Source organism: Pectinophora gossypiella, chromosome 24, assembly GCF_024362695.1.
Source record: "Pectinophora gossypiella chromosome 24, ilPecGoss1.1, whole genome shotgun sequence".
Taxonomy (NCBI): Eukaryota; Metazoa; Arthropoda; class Insecta; order Lepidoptera; family Gelechiidae; genus Pectinophora; species Pectinophora gossypiella.
The window spans coordinates 3,924,334-3,944,725 of NC_065427.1; the positions used below are offsets into that span (position 1 = coordinate 3,924,334).

A 20,392-nucleotide genomic window follows, 5' to 3' on the forward strand; every position below is an offset into this window, starting at 1 on the left:
ATACATATACCATACATTATATAAGTTTACACTGTCTGTTTTTCGAAATTGTCAACCTGGCTTCTTCTACCGTGTGGGTTGTGGTGGATTACCGACCTCATCAACCCTAGTGTCAGGGTCACTATTGAGCCGCCAAAGGCCCATGACATGGCTCATGTAACGATTACTTACATCAGTAAGTAGTAACCGGGACCAACGGCCTGAATCACGGATCATCTTAATTTCGGTCAATCAGGTGATCCGCCTGTGATATTCTCACCAAATTAGGGATCACGAAGTGATTTTTGTGATGTCCCTACCGGGATTTGAACCCGGGACGATCAGATCATGAGGCTAAAGCTCAACGACTGGACCACGGAGGCCGACCCCTGGAATAAAGACAAAATAAGGGTATATAATACTGACTGCTGATAGAGAAGGTTGAGTTCTGCAGGTTCCGTTGCCCTGGTTCACGCATCTTCCGTCCCGTGGGGGTCGAGCAGCCAGACGACACGCCCATACCCTCCAGCTGCTTATTCACTATTGTCAGCTCTGTAACACACAATGTTATAACCACAATTAACCCTTCTCTTCTATCGTATGGGTTGTGAGGTGGAGTACCGTCACTAGCAGTAATATGTATACACTTTGGGACCATGTCACATTAACTTTTTTGACAAATTGAACTGTGAGTCTCACTAAATGTCAAATATGTTAGTGCGACAGAGTCCTAGAGTGGGTACATTATATTGCTCATGACTGTACCAACCTCAGGGTTACTATTGAGCCGCCAAAGGTAGCTGACATGGCTCATGTAACAATTACTTACTACAATTAACCCTAAAGTGGCCTGGAATAAATTGCTGTTTGGAAACAAAGCCGCCGATTGTACGTCTTCCGTCTTTTGTGTATTTATCCTATTAGGCGCGGATTCTAGTTCAGACTTGGGCTCTAAAGCCGAGTCATTTTTGGATCATAGATAATAATAATAATATTTATTGCACAAAAAAATATATTTACAACTAGAACTATGTGTTCATACAAATTAATAATAATTAAAAATTGTATAGGGGTCCCCAAACTAGGCGGGTGCCGGTATCTTTTGGAACCAGGTAACAATTTGAAGCCTAAGTAAAAATAAAGATAACTGGTATCACGCGCTGTCCAGTAGGGCTGCCATGAGCAACGTGACACAATTTTGTCCCAGTCATTTTATCGATTCTGTCGATATAATTATGTCGTTTTGTCGATTGGTGCTAATATGTGAACCGAAATAAGTCATGTCGCTCTGTAAAAATATTAACGAAATCACGTGGCACGCATATTAGAAAACTTATCGATTTCGACAAAATTTATTGCACCTATCGATAATTTTATCATGTTGCGCGTGTTAGCCCTGCTGGGCATAGGCTCGCGTTGGTATAATATACACTTCGGCCAACCCATTCGAGGATACAGGGTACTGAAAAGTATCGGCGACCGAAGGACGTAATATACGATCCCGACGACCCGATTACTCTAGCCATAGAGGCGGCCAATCAGCTCGCGACACCAAACACTTCAGAACCCCGATACCGACCCCGCCGGCGTGGTCGACGATTTCCCTCATTCAGCGCTTATCGCTATCGACCCACTAGGGTCGAGGTTCGCGACCAACTGGGCACCCTCAGGCTTGTTGTCATAAACGTTGTACCGGGTGAGAGCCTTCAGCGCTCCCCATTTGTCCGGCCAAGTAGTTAATGCCATCTAAAAGAGGATACAGGCGTGATGTTACGTTATGTAAAAACCACATGTAGCATGAGTTACTTACCAGCAAGCCCAGAAGTTGGGGTTCCATTCCTGACCGTCCCATTGGGGGTCTCTAGGGGTCTATGATCGACGGGGGCCTCGTCTTCAGACCCCTTCTCCTCGCCGAACACATACGGGCAGTTGGCCGGAGTCTTCAGGAAGCGTCCGAAGCCCTCAGCGACGCGTAAGTCTCCATCGTCGAGGCATACGCGGCCATTAACGATGACGTACTGGGGACTGCCTACCACGTGTTGGCCCTGGAAGGATCATGGAATATTTTGTTATGTTGGTATTGAAAAGAAAAAGAAAAAAAAGAAACATTTATTACTTCCGGACGCCACAGACACAGACAGACAGGTACATTACATTACATTCAACACAGGACAGAAACCACACGGAAATCAATACACAGAAAAAAGAAAAAAAAAACATAAAAAATAAATCCAAGATAAAAATGTATATTGCTGAATTAAAAAAAATATATAAGGGAAAGGAGTAACTCGAAGTTCAGTTAAAAATGTCAAATGCGCTTGCAATCACACGTTCCGGTCTGTGCCTATAATAGTCGATAGACGACCTCCGTGGTCCAGTGGTTGAGCGTTGGGCTCACGATCCGGAGGTCCCGGGTTCGAATCCCGGTGGGGACATATTACAAAAAAAAACACTTTGTGATCCCTAGTTTGGTTAGGATATTACAGGCTGATCACCTGATTGTCCAAAAAGTAATATGATCCCTGCTTCGTCGGGTTACTACTTATTGATGTAAGTAAGTAGTCGTTACATGAGCCATGTCACCCCTGACATTGACTTTGGCGGCTCAATAATAACCCTGACACTAGGGTTGATGGGGTTGGTGATTCACCTCACAACCCACACGATAGAAGAAGATAATAGTCGATGATAGAACGTAATTGTTTATCGTATTACAATCATAATTAGGTATTTCTCTTCATCCCCATAGCTATGCATGACCAAAATAGTTCCAAACTTAAAAAAATATATTGCCAACCGACAAACATCACAGTCATTGAAGTCGACAGACTACACACCATAAATACATTGAAGTCGTCAGCTACAAATTTTAGATACATTGGAGTCTGTTTACTTCAAACTTCAATAACTCAAAAATGGGTCATCATTCCAAAATCTCAAATACATTAAAGTCGACATCCCGTAAACCGCTTCCGCTCATGAATCTTGGACCATACACCATCCGCTACGTCACGCGTTGCGTTGCACTACTCGCGCTCACGGGCGCGCGCTCATTGTACCGTTCTCACCTATGCGTATTCCCTATGCGAGCGCCCCACGCAGCTCGTGACGTAGCGGATGGTGTATGGTCCAAGATTCATGAGCGGAAGCGATTTCTCCAAATTGTAAGGGGGTGGTCCAAATTAGACTTGGTGGCGTATTAGACAGTATACCACAACCTCAAATATGTTGAAGTCAACATCCTATATACAAACTTCAAAAACATGGAAGTCGTCATTCTACTCACTTCAAAGATATTGAAGTCGACAGCCTGGCGGTGCGCGGCGGCGGTGATAGTGCGCTCCAGGCGCGGGTCCCACACCACCACATCCGCGTCGCTGTTCACTGCGATACGGCCTTTCTGCGGCCACAAGTTGAACACCTTAGCTGCGTTGGAGCTTGTCACAGCGACGAAGCGGCAGGGGTCCATTATACCTGGGAATAGATGAAAAAAATTATATGCGAACTCTAAGGACAAAGGCAGAACATTGAGCAGGGCAGTTTTCAGAGCAGTGGGATGGATCATAGTCCTCTTCTTCTATTGTGTGATTTATGAGGTGGTAGTAATCCATCCAATAGAAGAAGATAAAATAGATTTTTACCCACATTCACGAGAAATGCATTTTCATGGTATGTGACCTAACTTTTGTTGGGTTGGAAGGTCAGACAGGCAGTCGCTTCTGTGAAAAACCGGACCTGTCAAATCTTAACGGAAAAATGCTAGGGGCATGATGTGAGGTGGATTACTAACCTCATCAATTCTGGCGTCAGGGTTACGGTTGAGCCGCAAAAGGCCTTTGACGATTAGAACTTACTAGCATCAGTACGTAGTAACCGGAACCAACGGCTTAGGGTCCAACCACATTTGTCAACATCAACCTCATTTACTTCTATCCTTTTTTGTTACTCAGAACTGTCGCTTGCTAGAGTAAGAGAGAGCGACTACACGCGGCAGAATCGACGAAGCGACAACGTCGCGGCGTGCGGCCGTCGCTCTAGCAAATGTGGTTCAACCTTTAACGTAATTTCCGAAGTATAGCATCTTGTAACACTATGGTGTAGTCTAATGTCTATCCATCACATTCGCACTACCGTGTATAATCGTATAGCCATTCCGTTCGCTCTACTGCGCTAGCTATCCCGTATATTCCCGAACGCCTATCTCGTTCACACCCGCTCGCGGCCGGCCGATTCTGCGCCTATCGCCGCTTGCCATTGCCAGTACGCCCGACGCCATCCTCGAGATCAGCCGCGCTCGCGTAACTAGAGACCTATTTCATGTTGTACCAGTTGTGTATTGTTTTACTCGTGTTCTTTTCAATAATATAACCGTACTGTAAGTGATTACGGACGTTTTAATTCACCGCAACCCAAACGCCCCTTACAATCTTACTTTCGGACAATCGGGTGTGTTAAATGATCGTGACATATGTCATTTGTGGGACGTGGAACGTCACTACAAGGGGGCAGCGGGAGGCGAGGAAGACTCCAGCGCCGTCATATTCGGGATTGGACCGCAACAACGCAGTGCGTAACGGGCGCGTCGTCCTAACGTCAAAATGACGACTTTATATTCATTTTGTAATCTCTTTCTATTAACATTATAAATATGTGAAGTTGTTACTGGCGCTTTTACTTTATGAAGAACCCAAAAACACCTGTCTCATCGGCGTAAAAAACTGCGGCAGCGACTCTTCCCTGCGGGACTGGAGCGAGAGGAGAGCGTCGGCAAAGCGGTCGAGGCGGGCCTTAACAGGGTGATCAGCCTGTAATGTCCTAAGCAAACTAGTGATCGCAAAGATATACCGGTGTTAACAGCCTTCTGCCAGAGAATGGCCATGCGGTCCTCGACTCCGTTCACGCCGTTAGGGATCTTGCTGAAGTTATCCTTGCCGAGCTGCTTGTCTTGTTCCCTGAACGTGCAGTTGTCGCTGCCAATCAGCTGCAGGTCGTCACTGGAAAGGTTATTGGAAGTTTTATAAACTACATATAGTGCCACTGTAACGAAAACTTTGAATTCTGAATTGATATCAATTGAATTTTCCGACAGGAAAAAAAGAAAAAAAGAAGAAAAAAAAGAAAGAAAAAGGAGAAGGAAGGAATGTTTTTTATAACACCAAATATTTATTTATTTATGTTCGGAGAAACAACAGCTATAATTAATTTAGTAGCAATTTATGGTTAACACAGAAAGCCAAATATGATAAAATATGACATCAATATACAACAAAATTGCACGTAGGTAGGTAGGTACCTACGTACTTAGTCTAGCGTTAGCGTTATCCGATTTATATTCTTCTTTTTCTGTCTCTTTACTGTCAAATTGAGATTAACTTGGCGCTAACTCCATCTAATTTTACTTTCAAGTTATACTTGTCATTTTCTTATCCGCCGAAAAGGAAAGAAACGGGTAATTGGCAGGCATAAAATTTATGGAACACAGGTCAAAATTTTACATTGGCCAACCACCCGACAGAATTAAGTTTACAGCATACGTCAAACGGATTTCATATCAGCGAGATGCCTATTTGAATTAGGTATCTGCAGGAATCAGGGCTATTATGTTTGTAAGAATCTATGTATGCAGCATTAATATGGATGTACTAACTTGGCGAGGGCCTCCACAATAGCCTCGGGAGTGGAGGGGTCGGGGCGCAGGGGCGGCGACAACACGTGCGCAGCCGCGTGACGGAAGCACGCGTTCCTGTAGTGAGACCCTGAACACAAAACATAAGTCAATACATAACGTAATAAACACATTTGACCGTCATCATCATCATCATCAACCCATTAACGTCCCCACTGCTGGGTCACGGGCCTTCCCTATGGATGGATACGAGTAAGGAGAACGGGCCTTAAACCATCACGCGGGCCCAGTGCGGATTGATGGTTATTAACGACTGCTAATGCAGCCGGGATCAACGGCTTAACGTGCCTTCCGAAGCACGGAGGAGCTCGAGATGAAAACTTTTTTTTTTGTGGTCACCCATCCTATGACCGGCCTTTGCGAAAGTTGCTTAACTTCAACAATCACAGACCAAGCGCATTTACCGCTGCGCCACCGAGCTCCTCAAGACATTTAACCGTAATCATAGAATATTAAGTCGTATAGAACGGCAACTCACCGCTCCCCACCAGCGTCTGACGTAGGTGCCCCCCCTCCAATATAGTTTAGACATAAATCGCGAAAGCTACGCGCGGACCGTTAAAAAGTAAAAACTTTTGACTATAGTTTACATTTTCGAATTTTGAAATTGGACGCAGACGTTCTTTCGTCTGTTTCCAATATTTAGACACACAGTAATTGTCAATGTGTAGCGTCTGTGAAAACGAGGTTGTTGGTCCCAAAGTGGGAATATTGTTGTTGTCTCTCTCTCTCTCTCTCTCTCTCTATTTAAGAGCTGCGCTCTTGACGGTGGAGTAATGGCCCGCCAAAACCTTCACCTCCCGATACGACACGACCTGCACCTTCTCTTTTATTTGTTTCATAAATGTTATCCCAGGTCTACCCCTTCCTCTCTTCCCTTCAATTTTTCCTTCTATAATGTTTGTTATAAATGAATCGTGTCGTGTCGGTATTGTTGTTGTAAAAACTCTTTAATAGTAAGAAGACTAGCTGCTTTTTTTTCAAATTGTTCTCTTAGACTCTGATCCTATCTGTGAAGTTCTTTTTTATTGCCAGCACATCACTGGTAATCCACATTTAACCGCAATGTCTCAAAAGCACAACAGTACGCACAGAAGAAATTCCAAGACAATAACAATTTTTCTGAAATGTGGCTTGAGGGCCTCCACAGTAGCCTCGGGAGTAGAGGGATCGGGCCGCAGCGGCGGCGTAGGCAGTACCAGGCGAATTTTAAAAGGAGAGGAGAGGGGTAAACATAGCTCAGACGCTGGTGGGGAGCGGAGAGTTGCCGTTCTATACGTAGTATTTTTCCTTAGTCTATGTCAGTAGGTAACATAGTCACACTTTGAATCGTCAATTTTTCAACGAACGTCTCGTCCGCGTTAAACTACAGCAGCTTCTCACAACCAGCATAGCCGGGGAAATGCTGCAAGAAATACATACCATCCGTGCCAACGGTAGCGGCCAGGGTCTCCCCATACACGGGCTGCTTCTGCTTGCGGCGCGCGGCCCTTAGGGCCTGGACAGCGCTCTTGGACATCATGTGCACGATGTACAGCGGGGTGTTGGCCTGTAATATTTCGAAAGTTGAGTTAGATCGAAACAGCTGTAGTCGAATGGAAATTGTACCCTGTCTTGGAACTGTTGTCAAGTCGGAACGAGCGTGTTAACCATTACACCATCGAGTCACCATCCTGTCCATGAGATATAACAGTATAGCCCCCGGACACTTCATACAAAATACCTTGTTTTATACACAGACACTACACATTTACGTTATCGTGCACGCGCATCTGTGTGTGTGACGTCTGACGCCCATACGATTGAAGACTAAAGTAAGACCGAGGGGGGTGAGATAAATCACCTCAACTCTCCGCTCAACCGCTGGTGGGGAGCGGAGTGTTGCCGTACCATACGTAGTATTATTCCTTATTCTAAGCGATGTGTTCTGGGAACTCTTGTTGGTGTACCTGATTGGCAATGACGCAGGCTCTGTTGACAGCCTCGGCCTCCACCTCCTCGTCGCGAGACAGCTGATGTCCCACCGGGGCAGTCACTCCTGCCGCCAGCAGCTTCTCAGTGTTACGAGCTATGATGTTCCCGTTTTCCGCGTGCACCTGGAAGTAAAAAATAAATTGTTACTGAATACTTGTTTAAAGACAAAATTCTATTTTACTTCTATCCTACAATGCTGTCACTATCATTTAACTTCCAGGCATCTTGAAGGACTTGACTCCGTATTACTCTGAGTCTAGAAAATTCGAAGAGATTCCAGATCTTACTTGAGGCAAGGCGTTAGTTCAACGCAAGCTTTAAAAATCCAGGCATCTTTGTTGCTTAAGAGACCTGCTATATTTCGTTCTTGAGAAGACTGGAACATTCTAGAAGATTCCAGAACTTAGCGAAGGAAATTCTTTCAACTCGGCACAGACTTCAAAAGCGCAGTACACGTCATAATCATCTAACATGCAGGCGTACTTGTACGCAATGAACATCTTGAAGGAATTAACTTCGTATTGCTTAGAATTGAACACAGAACAACACAGAACATTCTAGAAGATTCTAGAACTTACCTGAGGCAAAGCCCTCAACTCGGCACAGGCTTCGAAAGCGCAGTACAAGTCATAATCGTCCAACATCCAGGCATCTTTGTATGCCATGAACATTTTAAAGGAGTTGACTCCGTATTGCTCGGAGACTAACTGCTGCATCTCTTTCTTGACTGAGGGAGACCACCAGGTGACGCCCACGTGGAGACCGTAGTCGCAGCACACCTAGAAGTTGGAGATCACAATAGATGTTACTGAAGAGTAGAAACAAATAAATAAGCATTTATTATTCTCAGACGCCACAGAATTCATGATCACAGCAATTTTGTCTTGACCACATTTTTCTCGTAATCTAGGTAATAATCTATCTTTATCGCCGGTGATATAATAACTATCAATAGAGAGTTCCTATGAATCACTTGGAAGCTATATCGAACATTCATCAGTGTAAGCTGTTTGTTTATATTTTAGCATGACATCAATGTGTACTCATGCATGTTTTCATTTCATTTTTGCATCTTGTATAGTTATGAATGAATGAATGAATGAATAATAATTTATTTCGGATTTGAAATCCATAGATGTTAGTAAGTACAAAGTAACTTAAACCTAATGTTAGTAACAGGTACATAAAACAAACAAAAGCAACAAAAATAAAATAAGAAAACGCGAATAAGAAAACGGATATCATCATGGCTGGTCCGTTCGTATGTCGTTTCCTTATAAATTAGTCTCCTTTTTTGATGTGACTTATTGAAAGGATTTGGCCACATAAATGGGGAGAGCTGAGGAGTCTCACCCGGTACAAAATTTAAGACAACCTGAGGATGCCCTGTAGGCCACGAACCTCGACTCAGGGCTTCGTCTGAAAGGATTATATTTGAAAGAATTAATCTTCTAAATATCGACCCTAGTGGGCCGATAGCGATAAGCGCTAATCAAGGGAAATCGTCACCACGAATCTCACCACGAATCAGGACCACGCCAGGCTGGGTATAAAATTCCACTTCGCATTTTTTGTGATGAGATTTTACTTGTATTTTATTCTGTTCAACCAACAAGAGTTACTCAAACAAGAAAAATATTTTTAGAGGACTTTTCCACGACAACTTTCAAGTTGTTCCACAGAAAAATATCAAAATTTATTTTATTGGACTAAATAAAAAGAAATATTAAAAAAGAGACTATGATGTTTGACCCAAAGGTTCTTGAGACAGAAATACTTACTTTGCCGTCAGCCTTTTGCCTCCAGTTGGCGTAAGCATCAAGAAGTGATTGCCCTTTTTGAGGTAGAACGAAGTCAACTGAAAATGAAAAAAACGCAACTGTGAGAATTATGAGCTGCGAAGATGAAACGTTTAATATAATTTGTGTATAAACTATAAAAAATGGAAATTGGGCATCCCGCGAAATGATTTGGTACTGTCTTGGAACCCAATATATTTGGAGCGGATATAAACCCGTTTATAGTCTGCTGCACGGTTACACAAAAGTATCTTCGGACCCCTGAAAATCTGGATATCCTGCAGAACTGTTTCATTCCCATTTCTAAGCCAGCGAATTGGGATATTTTTTCCCGTTTAGTGGCTAGCTACGAAATCAAGTTATCAGATGGTCAAAACATGGGCTTAGAAATGGGAATGAAACAGTCCAAAGGAGGATTTGTGCCGGATACCCAGATTTTGAGGGATCCTGAGAGCCTTTTTTGCTGTCATGTCGCAGATTTGCTGGCTCAATCAACCGGATGGACTATGCTCCATACCCCCGTATGGAGCATAGTCCATCACGCTGCTCCACTGCGGGTTGGTGGAGGTGTTTTACGACTAATAGCCGGGACGAACGACTTAACATCATCCAAAGCACGGAACCGTCTCATTTTTTCGGACAATCAGGTGATTCAAGCCTGCAATGTTCTTACCAAACAAAGCCTGTAGTACCGATTATTTTGGGTTCCAAGACAATCCCAAACCATTCCTTGGGATGCCAAAAAATCCCAATTTTTACAGGTCCAAATGCATTTGTGTCCTTACTATATGTTAACGTTGCTATGGATACAAAGAATGATGCAGGGAAAGTTTACGATACTCACTAACAGTAGTGGTCCCCCCGGCGACCGCAGCCCTAGTGCCCTTGTAGAAGTCGTCAGCGGTCTTGGCTCCCATCATCTCCAGCTCGAAGTGGGTGTGGGGGTCAATGCCCCCTGGCATGACGAGTTTCCCCGTCGCGTCGATGGTCCTTGTGCCTCCAGGGATGATGAGGTTGCGGCCCACTTGTCTGGAAAGAGGGAGAGGTTTCATTACATGGATGAAAAGAAAATCACTGTGGTCTTGCGCCACCGGATTGCTTCTCGTAGGGCGCAGGTTCGACATAATCTTAGAAACATAGTAAATATTTTTAAAGTATCGATACGCGATTTAAATAATATAGGCTCGCGTGTGACCACAATCTCACCTGATGGTAAGTGACGATGTGGTCTAGGGTAGATCATCATCATCATCATCACCAGCCCATTAATGTCCCCACTGCTGGGGCACGGGCCTTCCCTATGGATGGATAGGGAGATCGGGCCTTTAACCACCACGCGGGCCCAGTGCGGATTGGTGGTTATTAACGACTGCTAATGCAGCCGGGACCAACGGCTTAACGTGCCTTCCGAAGCACGGAGGAGCTCGAGATGAAAACTTTTTTTGCGGTCACCCAACCTATGACCGGCCTCTGCGAAAGTTGGTTTACTACTAGGGTACATCACGCTTTGCAAATGCCTATTCACTCTAGCCTTGAAGACTCCATAATGTAAGAAACAAATAGTTTAATATGGTGGTAATGATTTATTTTAAACAGATGTTACAGGGTTCTCGAAGAGAAAGAATTAAAGAAATATTGAAGATACAGAATAACAATCCGTTGCCATTCACGGCGCCAGAGCAAGAGAGAGAGAGTGTGAGCGAAAAGGCATGAGGGGCCGTGCATTTTTTGCTTCATACACTATACAGCTTCGTTACAATAGTTTATTAAGTATAAAGTGCCTGAATCTTTAAAAGTGTCTATCTTACATACAATCACATACATAAGACCACGCCTATTTCCCGCTGGGGTAGGCAGAGACCAGACTTCCACATACTAAGATCCTGACACACCGCCTTCGTTTCCTCCACTTTCATCAGACTTCGTGCTTGCCAGTTAGAGCATGTGGGTTAAAGAAGCCACATCGAAGCAATTCATCTAAAAAAAGCAATATGTATATATATGTGTGTCGTAGATTTTACCTAAATAAACTTTTTTTTTTAATTATTATTATATTACAATTTAATAATCCCCTCCGGTTCATTGAGGGGAGGACTGTGCCCAGCAGTGGGACGTATATAGGCCGTTTATGTATGTATGTATTGCAATTTGACATTTGCGCATATACAAGTACGCAATGCAAACAAATGTCAAATAACAATATTGCTTTTTAAGATGAATTGCTTCGATGTGGCCTTTTTAATCGCCGTATGTACGGAAAAAGAACCTTACTATAAATACCTTTTATTAAAATGGTATTTAGATGACTGGCAAAATTTTAAGCATCATTAAAATCTTAATAAAAGAACATTCAATATTTTTTGCTACAAAATTCTCTAATAAGGCACTGGAACCGTTGCAACAAAAAAATAACATACCTACCGCTAATAAAGCACCACCCTCAATACAGAAACACCCTTCGAAAATCCCGCTGAGTCACAAACAAAACGCGTACGTTTTCGTTTACAACACAGCCAATTTAATTTAATCATTGTAGAGTTAACGAAACGCATTATATTGGGGTTAAGAATCTATTGACCTGGTAATGATTTAAGTGATGCGGGAAGCTGGTTGGGATTTGATTGGTTTGTATTGGGTAACAAGTTTTATTGCGGCCGCCGTGGTCCAGTGGTTGAGCGTTGTGTTCGAATCCGTCCCGGGTTCGAATCCCCAGGTTAGAGCGTTAGGCTCACAATCTGGAGGTCCGGGTTCGATTCCCGATGGGGACATTGTCGAAATCACTTTGTGCGACTGTCCTTTGTTTGGTAAGAACTTTTCAGGCTTGAATCACCTGATTGTCCGAAAAAGTAAGATGATTCCGTGCTTCGGAGGGCACGGTCCCGGCTATTAGCCGTAAAAACACCTCCACCAACTCGCATTGGAGCAGCGTGGTGGAGTATGCTCCATACCCCCGCCGGGTGATTGAGGAGAGGCCTGTGCCCAGCAGTGGGACGTATATAGGCTGTTTAAGTGAGTATACCGTAAAAGCGATGGACTACGTAGGACTAAGGGTTTTATCTCACTGAGACACCACGGTGGCGCATCCATGGGCGCGTCGGGTACGAAATACGCCTACAAAATGTATGTAGTTGTATAAACGCTACTTCGATATGAATTGCATTAATATAGGGGTAGAAGACGACCTTAGAAAGTATTCATGGATAGTGTGAAGAATGATATGTGTGCATCATAATCCACTTTAAGACTTCGTATCAGAAGTGCTTGCAAGTTATCCTCTGATTGAAAGAAAGAAAGAAACATTTATTACTCCCGGACACCACAGACACAGACAGAGTTACATAACATTCGACACAGGACAGAAACCACACGGAAATCAATACACAGAAAAAAGAAAAAGAAAATAAAACGAAAAGAAAACCAAGATCAAAAATCATTGACAAAAAAAGAAAAACAAACCAAAATCATAAAAAAAAATAGGAAAAGTAAGTGTCCTAAATGCGCATTGACGGCCCGATCATCTGCGGTGGCGTCCGGAATAAAAGGACCTCGCTCAGCATAAGTCGAATGCTTGTGGTCCTGCTCACCCCGTTAAGGATTCCGGGCGTGACTTTTGTATGTATGTCTAAACATGCATGAACCGTTTAACATGTTAAAATTAACGCTTGTTTGCGACAGTATGTGTCGGGCTTAACGTCACCCTTCCGAGTTAGGTGGGGACCGTATTAGCTGCTTCCGGCGTGTGCGCAGCATTCCAATGTGCATGGAACACGTACGCGTGTTCGTTCCTTGAAAATTTAAATTTTAAACTGCTTCCTTTTTTTACACATTGTGTCGTTTGTGATATGAGGTTTTTGGGCTTCCTGTTGCAGTTGACCAAGTCAAATCAGTTACTTTTTACTAAACGTCAAAATATGAAATTGCTATGGAATTTGTATGAAAAAGCACACTTGTGCGACATCACAGAAAACGTGGTAAAATAACGGATATAATAAGTAAGGAATATAACAGATATAATAATAAGTAAAACAGAAAAAAGAAAATGTTCTTCGTCAGTTTTAGATCTGTCTTTGTTTAGTAATAAGAAATCCATAATTGATCTTTGACCTAGGATACTACCCAGTTGCTACATTTTATAAATCAGTCAGGATCCACAAGGAAATTCTGTTATGTGTTTTTTCCTATACTCCACGGCCGCCATGGTCCAGTCGTTTAGCGTTGGGCTCACGATCCGGAGGCCCTGGGTTCGAATCCAGGTTGGGACATGTCACAAAAATCACTTTGTGATCCCTAGTTTGGTTAGGACATTACAGGCTGATCACCTGATTGGCCGAAAGTAAGATGATCCGTGCGTCGGAAGGCACGTTAAGCCGTTGGTCCCGGTCACTACTTACTGATGTCATGTAGGGCCTTTGGTTGCTCAACAATAACCCTGACACCAGGGTTGATGAGGTTGGTATTCTACCTCACAACCCACACGATAAGTACGAGTAATTAAAATACTGTTGTATACAGTCTGTTGATTTTAAGTATTCCAAAAAGGCCGTGAGTTATGTCTCCGTCCACTTTGCGCAACTCCTTTAACTAATTAAATATTCTAATCACATTACCACACTGACCTTCGGCTGTCAAATATAAAACAATCCACCTAAAGATTCCTAAGCAAATAGGCTTCATTGACAACATTTCTTTATTTCTACAAACCTTTCATGTCGCGTCACCTCTTTTACAATAATGACTTACAATAATAACAAAGCCAAATAATAAAAATCTATTGGATTGAAAAACATGCTTTTACACTATTGCCATTCAAGTATTACGTAAGCCGATTTTAGACATATTTAACCTGGTTTTAGCAAGGTTACTATTTGTTGTCAAATAAATAAATAGCAGTTCCGTGGCGAATACAATTTCACACCTGTTTTGTTAATGTCTTTATTATGTTTCTGCTTTTTTGACGTGACTTAATATAGATTTGCCGCAAATGGTATTAACTACTTGGCCGGACAAATAGGAACGCTGAGAGCTCTCACCCGGTACAAAATTTAAGACTACAGGCCTGAGGGTGCCCAGTTGGGTGCGAACCTCTGCTCAGGGTGTCATCTGAGAGGATAATATTTGAAAGAATTAATCGACTATTGGGTCGATAGCGATAAGCACTGAATGCGGGAAATCGTCGCCCACACCGGCGGGGTCAGTATCGGGGTTCTGAAGTGTTTGTTGTCGCGAGCTGATTGGTTGCCTCTATGGCTAGAATAATCGGGATATGTTCCTACCTATTTGTTATATGCCTATATATAGTGACACGCGTAATCCTTAACAGAGCGGGCAGAGCCACACATCAATTTATTTGGCGATGGATATGCTGAACTGAATCCAGACACCCTGAAAACAAAAATTACTTTATCACCTAAACAAAATAATCCATGGAGATCTGTGGATTTTAATTCCTATTTCCTATCATTTAAAAACTGTTTAGCGTACAAAGTACAAGGTCACTCCTATTTCCCGTCGGGGTAGGCATAGAATTCCACTTACTACGATCCTCACACACCACTTTTGTTCCTTCCACTCTCATCAAAGACTATGCGTGCCCGCCGGTTTGGCCTTTTAAAACATACTGGATCTGACCAACGGGAAATGCGTGATTCTTATATATGAGTATGTATGTATGTTAGTTGTATAACAATAACAAGTGTAACATAACAATCGTGTTCTACTTGGAAACCCGCGAAATCCCGTGTTAAGACGACATCTCGCCCAGATAACGCAATGTTTACAAACATAACACGACTTACGTAACACGCACAGTGGAGGCGTTTGCGCGAGAGTTGAATGTTTGGAAATTCATTCCAACGGTCGATTTCGATTTTAGAACGAATTTGACGTTTGCATCTATGGAGTATTGGGAACGAATAAAAAATGTAGAACGCGCTCATCTTTCCGCGTATGTTGAAAAAGAAACATAAAAATATAATCACGTATAGGCTCTGCACGGTAACCGCGGCGCGAATTATATCGAGGCCTTCGACCAATAGCCGTTTGACGTCCATCTACGTAGACAGCATTCGTATCGTTTATTGGTCGAAGCGCTCAATATAATTTTGCGCCGCTTGCGGCGCGGTTGTCATGTAGACTCGGCTGGACAGGACTTTACTATACTTAGAGCACATAAATAATAGTTAGACACAAAAAGAGTAGCATATATATAACAAATTATTTGCCTTATTAATTAACTAGGCAGGTATCGTGACACGTCCTCCACGCCTTGCCATGGTTTACATTTCATTTCCCTAATTAAATTACATGCCTACATATAACATTTTTTTATGAAAAAGGCGTGAACTTTGCGCCTAAAACGCATGGCAGAAGGACAGACATATTTTTACATACTTGCATAGATAAACTCGCGTATGTTAAACCCTTATGGGGTGGGCAGTGCCACAAGTGTTCAAAGCCAACTTGCAGCCAATAGGCCTTTATGTTAGGACACAATCCCTCTGTCGGATTTTACGACATGGCCGGGAAGACAAGCAGCTGAATGTGTTCTACGTTTTTATTAGATCTCAAAAAATCATAGAAATATTTTTTTAAATTACACACTGCTTGAGTCTAGCTCAGAAATTTAGTGGTTTTGCCTATATGGGACTTGTATATTTTGCCCAATACTAAATTTGTAGAAAATTTAATCATCTACAACATTCCTATTCGCTCAAACGCGAGTTAGATGAAAGGAAAAGAGATATTATAAAAAAACTGTTTTTATGGGCGCCATTTTTCTAATATGGCGGCGCGAACGGCAAAAATACGAGGTAGTAAAGTTAAAATTCGGAAAGAGCTGGTTAGAATGTACAAAATCACCAACAGAACAACGTGCAACAGGTTACCAGCCTATTGCTCACACTGCGATTAGGAAGTGATCACTTCCAGCACGTATCCTAAATCCAGAATGATAAGCAGCATGGTCACTATAAGCGTTTCTTTTGATCTGTTCATTCAATTAGTCTTACAAAGAGAACCAGTCACAGGTTTTAGAATTTATGTTTTGTGATGGGACAAATATATCACGACTGACACAATCCGAAGCAGGACTAAGCTCCCTAAAAAGTAAACCATCTCGATTGACTTAAATAGATTTCGTTTCATGAATTCGTGACTGGGCAACAAAAGCGCGCATCATTCAATGGATAACAGTTGAAACCATATTTGGAAGTCATCGTAAAACGAATGACGTAGAAAATATAAAGTTGAGTGTTATAAATCGTTGCGCAGGATTGCTGTGTCGTTTTCGGAATACTTGGATTTATTAGGATGGTAAATACAGGCTGTTAGTGACATCGTAACGAATTCTGAGGGGGATGATTCAGACCATGATTCTGAGGTAATATCAAGTGGAATTTTCTGTCGCAAATGTATGGAACTGAAAATAATTTAAAAAAACACTACTATTACTACTTTTTTATATACATTTTTATATGTAAATTATCACTTAATAAACGACTTCGTTCGGTCGGCTACGTTCCCCAAAAACAATATTAGATGGCGTTATACACTTGTAATATAAAAATTACTTATTTTTTCATTGCTCGGGTTCATAATTATTCAAAAACACAATATAAATGGCAGAAGCATATATAAAAATAATTGTTGCATGACATTTGGATGACGTTATATGTACAGAATTATATTGCTAGCTATATTGCTTCTCTTTATTCTGATTAGAATAATAATGTATGGAAGATGTAATTGTGCCTGGGTGTAATAACAAGGGTCATCATTGATACCCAAAAACGAAGATAAAAGATGAATAATAATATCTATTCTTTTTTTTAATTACATGTATACACTTTAACTATTTTATTTTGTATAATTGGATTTTATATTCTATATTTTTACATTTTATATTGTAGTGGGTTTTGTTTTTGCCTCTAATAAATAATTATTATTATAATATGTCTGTTATCCATGAAATTATAAAGTTCAACGAAGGAAAAACTGTACAGCGCCATCTATAATGTTTTTGAGAATCGTAGCCTGGAGAAAAGTCCCTCGTTGATATAATCTATTGATATTGACGAGAAAATTACGATCTTCCCTTCATAATCGATTCATATACTATTGTCAAGGTGAATCGAGATTGTTTACATTCATTATTATGCACGCGCCAACGCAATTGTTAAATCATCTGCGTTGTTTGTCTTTAGTGATTGGAATTTCATAATACTCTAGTTTATTTACTTAACTTGTTTATTATACAAAAAAAAACATAAATAAGTCGAGACGTCCCGATGGGGACATTGTCGAAATCACTTTGTGAGACTGTCCTTTGTTTGGTAAGGACTTTTCAGGCTTGAATCACCTGATTGTCCGAAAAAGTAAGATGATTCCGTGCTTCGGAGGGCACGTTAAGCCGTTGGTCCCGGCTATTAGCCGTAAAAAAAACACCTCCACCAACCCACAGTGGAGCAGCGTGGTGGAGTATGCTCCATAACCCCTCCGGTTGATTGAGGGGAGGGCTGTGCCCAGCAGTGGGACGTATATAGGCAGTTTATGTTTATGTAAGTCGAGACGTGTGACTTCCATCGCAATGTTACGGGTTCGAATTCCGGCTCAAGTTTCAAACTACTTCTTCTATCGTGTGGGTTGTGAGGTGGAGTACTAACCTCATCAACCCTGGTGTCAGGGTTACTATTGAGCCGCCAAAGTCCCCTGTCATGGCTCATGTAGCGACTACTTACATCAGCAAGTAGTAACCGGGACCAACGGCTTAACGTGCTTCCCGACGCACGGATCATCTTACTTTCGGACAATCAGGTGATCAGACTGTAATGTCCTAACCAAACTAGGGATCACAAAGTAATTTTGTGATGTCCCCACCGGGAATCGAACCCAAGACCTCCGGATCGTGAGCTCAATGCTCAACCACTGGACCACGGAGGTCGTTTAAACTACTGAATTTGACTTTTATGTTTGAATTCATTTGATGTCATGCGTTAATAGCAATAGGCTCACTCCCTAATATGGGATTGAACATAGCTGGCGAGTTTTCGGCTCTTGGTGTGTGGACTGTAGTTATAGCAGATGGTGAGAGGTCGAGGGTTCTACTTCCAAATGCAAAACCCCAGTCTGTTCCTTGTCACTATTTGTTTATATTTTTATAATTACTAAATACACTTTCGCGGGAAGCATCGGCCATTCAATTCTGTACAATATTGCCATGTAAAAATATTCTTATTTTTTATACTTGTGTTGCCAGCAACAGCGAGGAGTGATAGTACCTAATGTTAAAAACATCAAAAACGCTTATTTAAAAAAGAACACATTACATACCACTAATTATAAGACACAAAGTAAGTGGACTCTGACCTTAATTCCACTTACACCGCAATTAAAACTAATTAAAACGATACTTCTCGACATAATTTTAATGAAGACTTTACGATATATTTTAATACTTGAGAACGGCGGCTTAACGGCAAACCAGTATATAAAGGAAAGCTAAAAATTGCGTGCTTAAAATGAACCTGCGTATTTCCCAGATTTGATCGATAAAGCGTGTACTGAACCGTGAACTGTATGGATATAGAAGTAGTATGATAACCACGGAATAGTTGAAAGAGCCGATGAATAGATGAAAGGCCAGTCATAGGATGGGTGACCACAAAAAAGAAGTTTTCATCTCGAGGTCCTCCGTGCTTCGGAAGGCATGTTAAGCCGTTGGTCCCGGCTGCATTAGCAGTCGTTAATAACCATCAATCCGCACTGGGCCCGCGTGATGGTTTAAGGCCCGATCTCCCTATCCATCCATAGGGAAGGCCCGTGCCCCAGCAGTGGGGACGTTAATGGGCTGATATGAAAGAGGTTGGGAGGGCCGAGTGAGCGCGAAACGCGCACTTTGCACTCCATTCGTCCGCAAACTTTACGACCCACAGAGCTCCGCGACAGCATGTTAAAAAGGCGTCTAGGGCTATAACGTGCATGGCAAAAAATCAAATAGAGATCCCTCCCTGTCACAGGAAAGTCAAAAACCTTAGTATGATCGGCTATTTATCAAAAAATTACTTTTCTATGCAGTATCTTACAAAAAGTAATGATAAAATTGCAGCCTATCATATAAAATGTACATTGCCGGTAAAGTGGCTATGGAATTTGAGAAGCAGAAGAGATATTGTAGTTATCTGTTTGCAGGAGTAGTAGTAAAAGAAATTGGGATTGAGCCGACGACAGTGGTTCTCATACGGAATACGCGTTAGGGCCTTTCCAACCTCTTTCTTCTTCAACAACAATAACACAACACCATAACAACTCCTCACAACAACAACAACACCTCCTCTAACAACAACATCACAACACAACAAAAACAACAACTCCTCTTTATTGGTCTGGAAATACGGAAAACGCAAGGAAACAGTGTATGCATGACAACCGTGCCGCGCGCGTTGTGAATTATATCAAGGGCTGCGACCAATAAACTGAGCAAATGCTATCTATGTAGATAGGCGTCGAACGGCTATTGGTCGAAGCCGTCGATATAATTCCAGCAGTGCGCGGCACATTTGCCGTGCCGCAAGGGCAGGACATGTGGTAAGTCACTATTACATGTGGGTGTCAAATTATCTATATTTAAGAGTTTAGAGTTTAATTTGAAGCTGTAGACATATCACAACTAACAAAATGATTTATGACCAATAAACATGAAAGTAACTTATATGCGTCAGGAAGAGTAGATGTTGTTTTTAATAATATATGCTCGCGTTTGACCACAATCTCACCTGATGGTAAGTGACGATGTGGTCTACGGTGGCTCGCGCTTACCTAGCAAATGCCTATTCACTCTAGTAGTAGTCTTAAAGACTCCCAGATTATAACAAGCTATTTAAAATGAGATAATACCATTAATAGTATTTTAAAATATAATATTTTGAGATATTAAAAATGAACCTGTCACACTGTTCAT

The 20,392-nt window shown here is 42.0% G+C and overlaps 1 protein-coding gene across 3 annotated transcripts in view; it reads right to left on the minus strand.

Annotated features, from left to right (window-relative positions):
- The window catches only part of LOC126377860 (dihydropyrimidinase), a 70,026-nt gene that overhangs the window by 9,550 nt on the left and 40,084 nt on the right, over positions 1-20,392 (minus strand). For all 3 annotated transcript variants that reach the window (XM_050025861.1, XM_050025862.1, XM_050025860.1), the window contains exons 3-12: positions 10,283-10,467; positions 9,421-9,497; positions 8,218-8,418; positions 7,615-7,761; positions 7,088-7,214; positions 5,627-5,735; positions 4,825-4,973; positions 3,266-3,453; positions 1,790-2,024; positions 406-531 (exon numbers count right to left, since the gene is read on the minus strand). In XM_050025861.1, the coding sequence (XP_049881818.1) occupies positions 406-531; positions 1,790-2,024; positions 3,266-3,453; positions 4,825-4,973; positions 5,627-5,735; positions 7,088-7,214; positions 7,615-7,761; positions 8,218-8,418; positions 9,421-9,497; positions 10,283-10,467 (1,544 nt within the window). The remainder of the gene's footprint in view (positions 1-405; positions 532-1,789; positions 2,025-3,265; positions 3,454-4,824; positions 4,974-5,626; positions 5,736-7,087; positions 7,215-7,614; positions 7,762-8,217; positions 8,419-9,420; positions 9,498-10,282; positions 10,468-20,392) is intronic.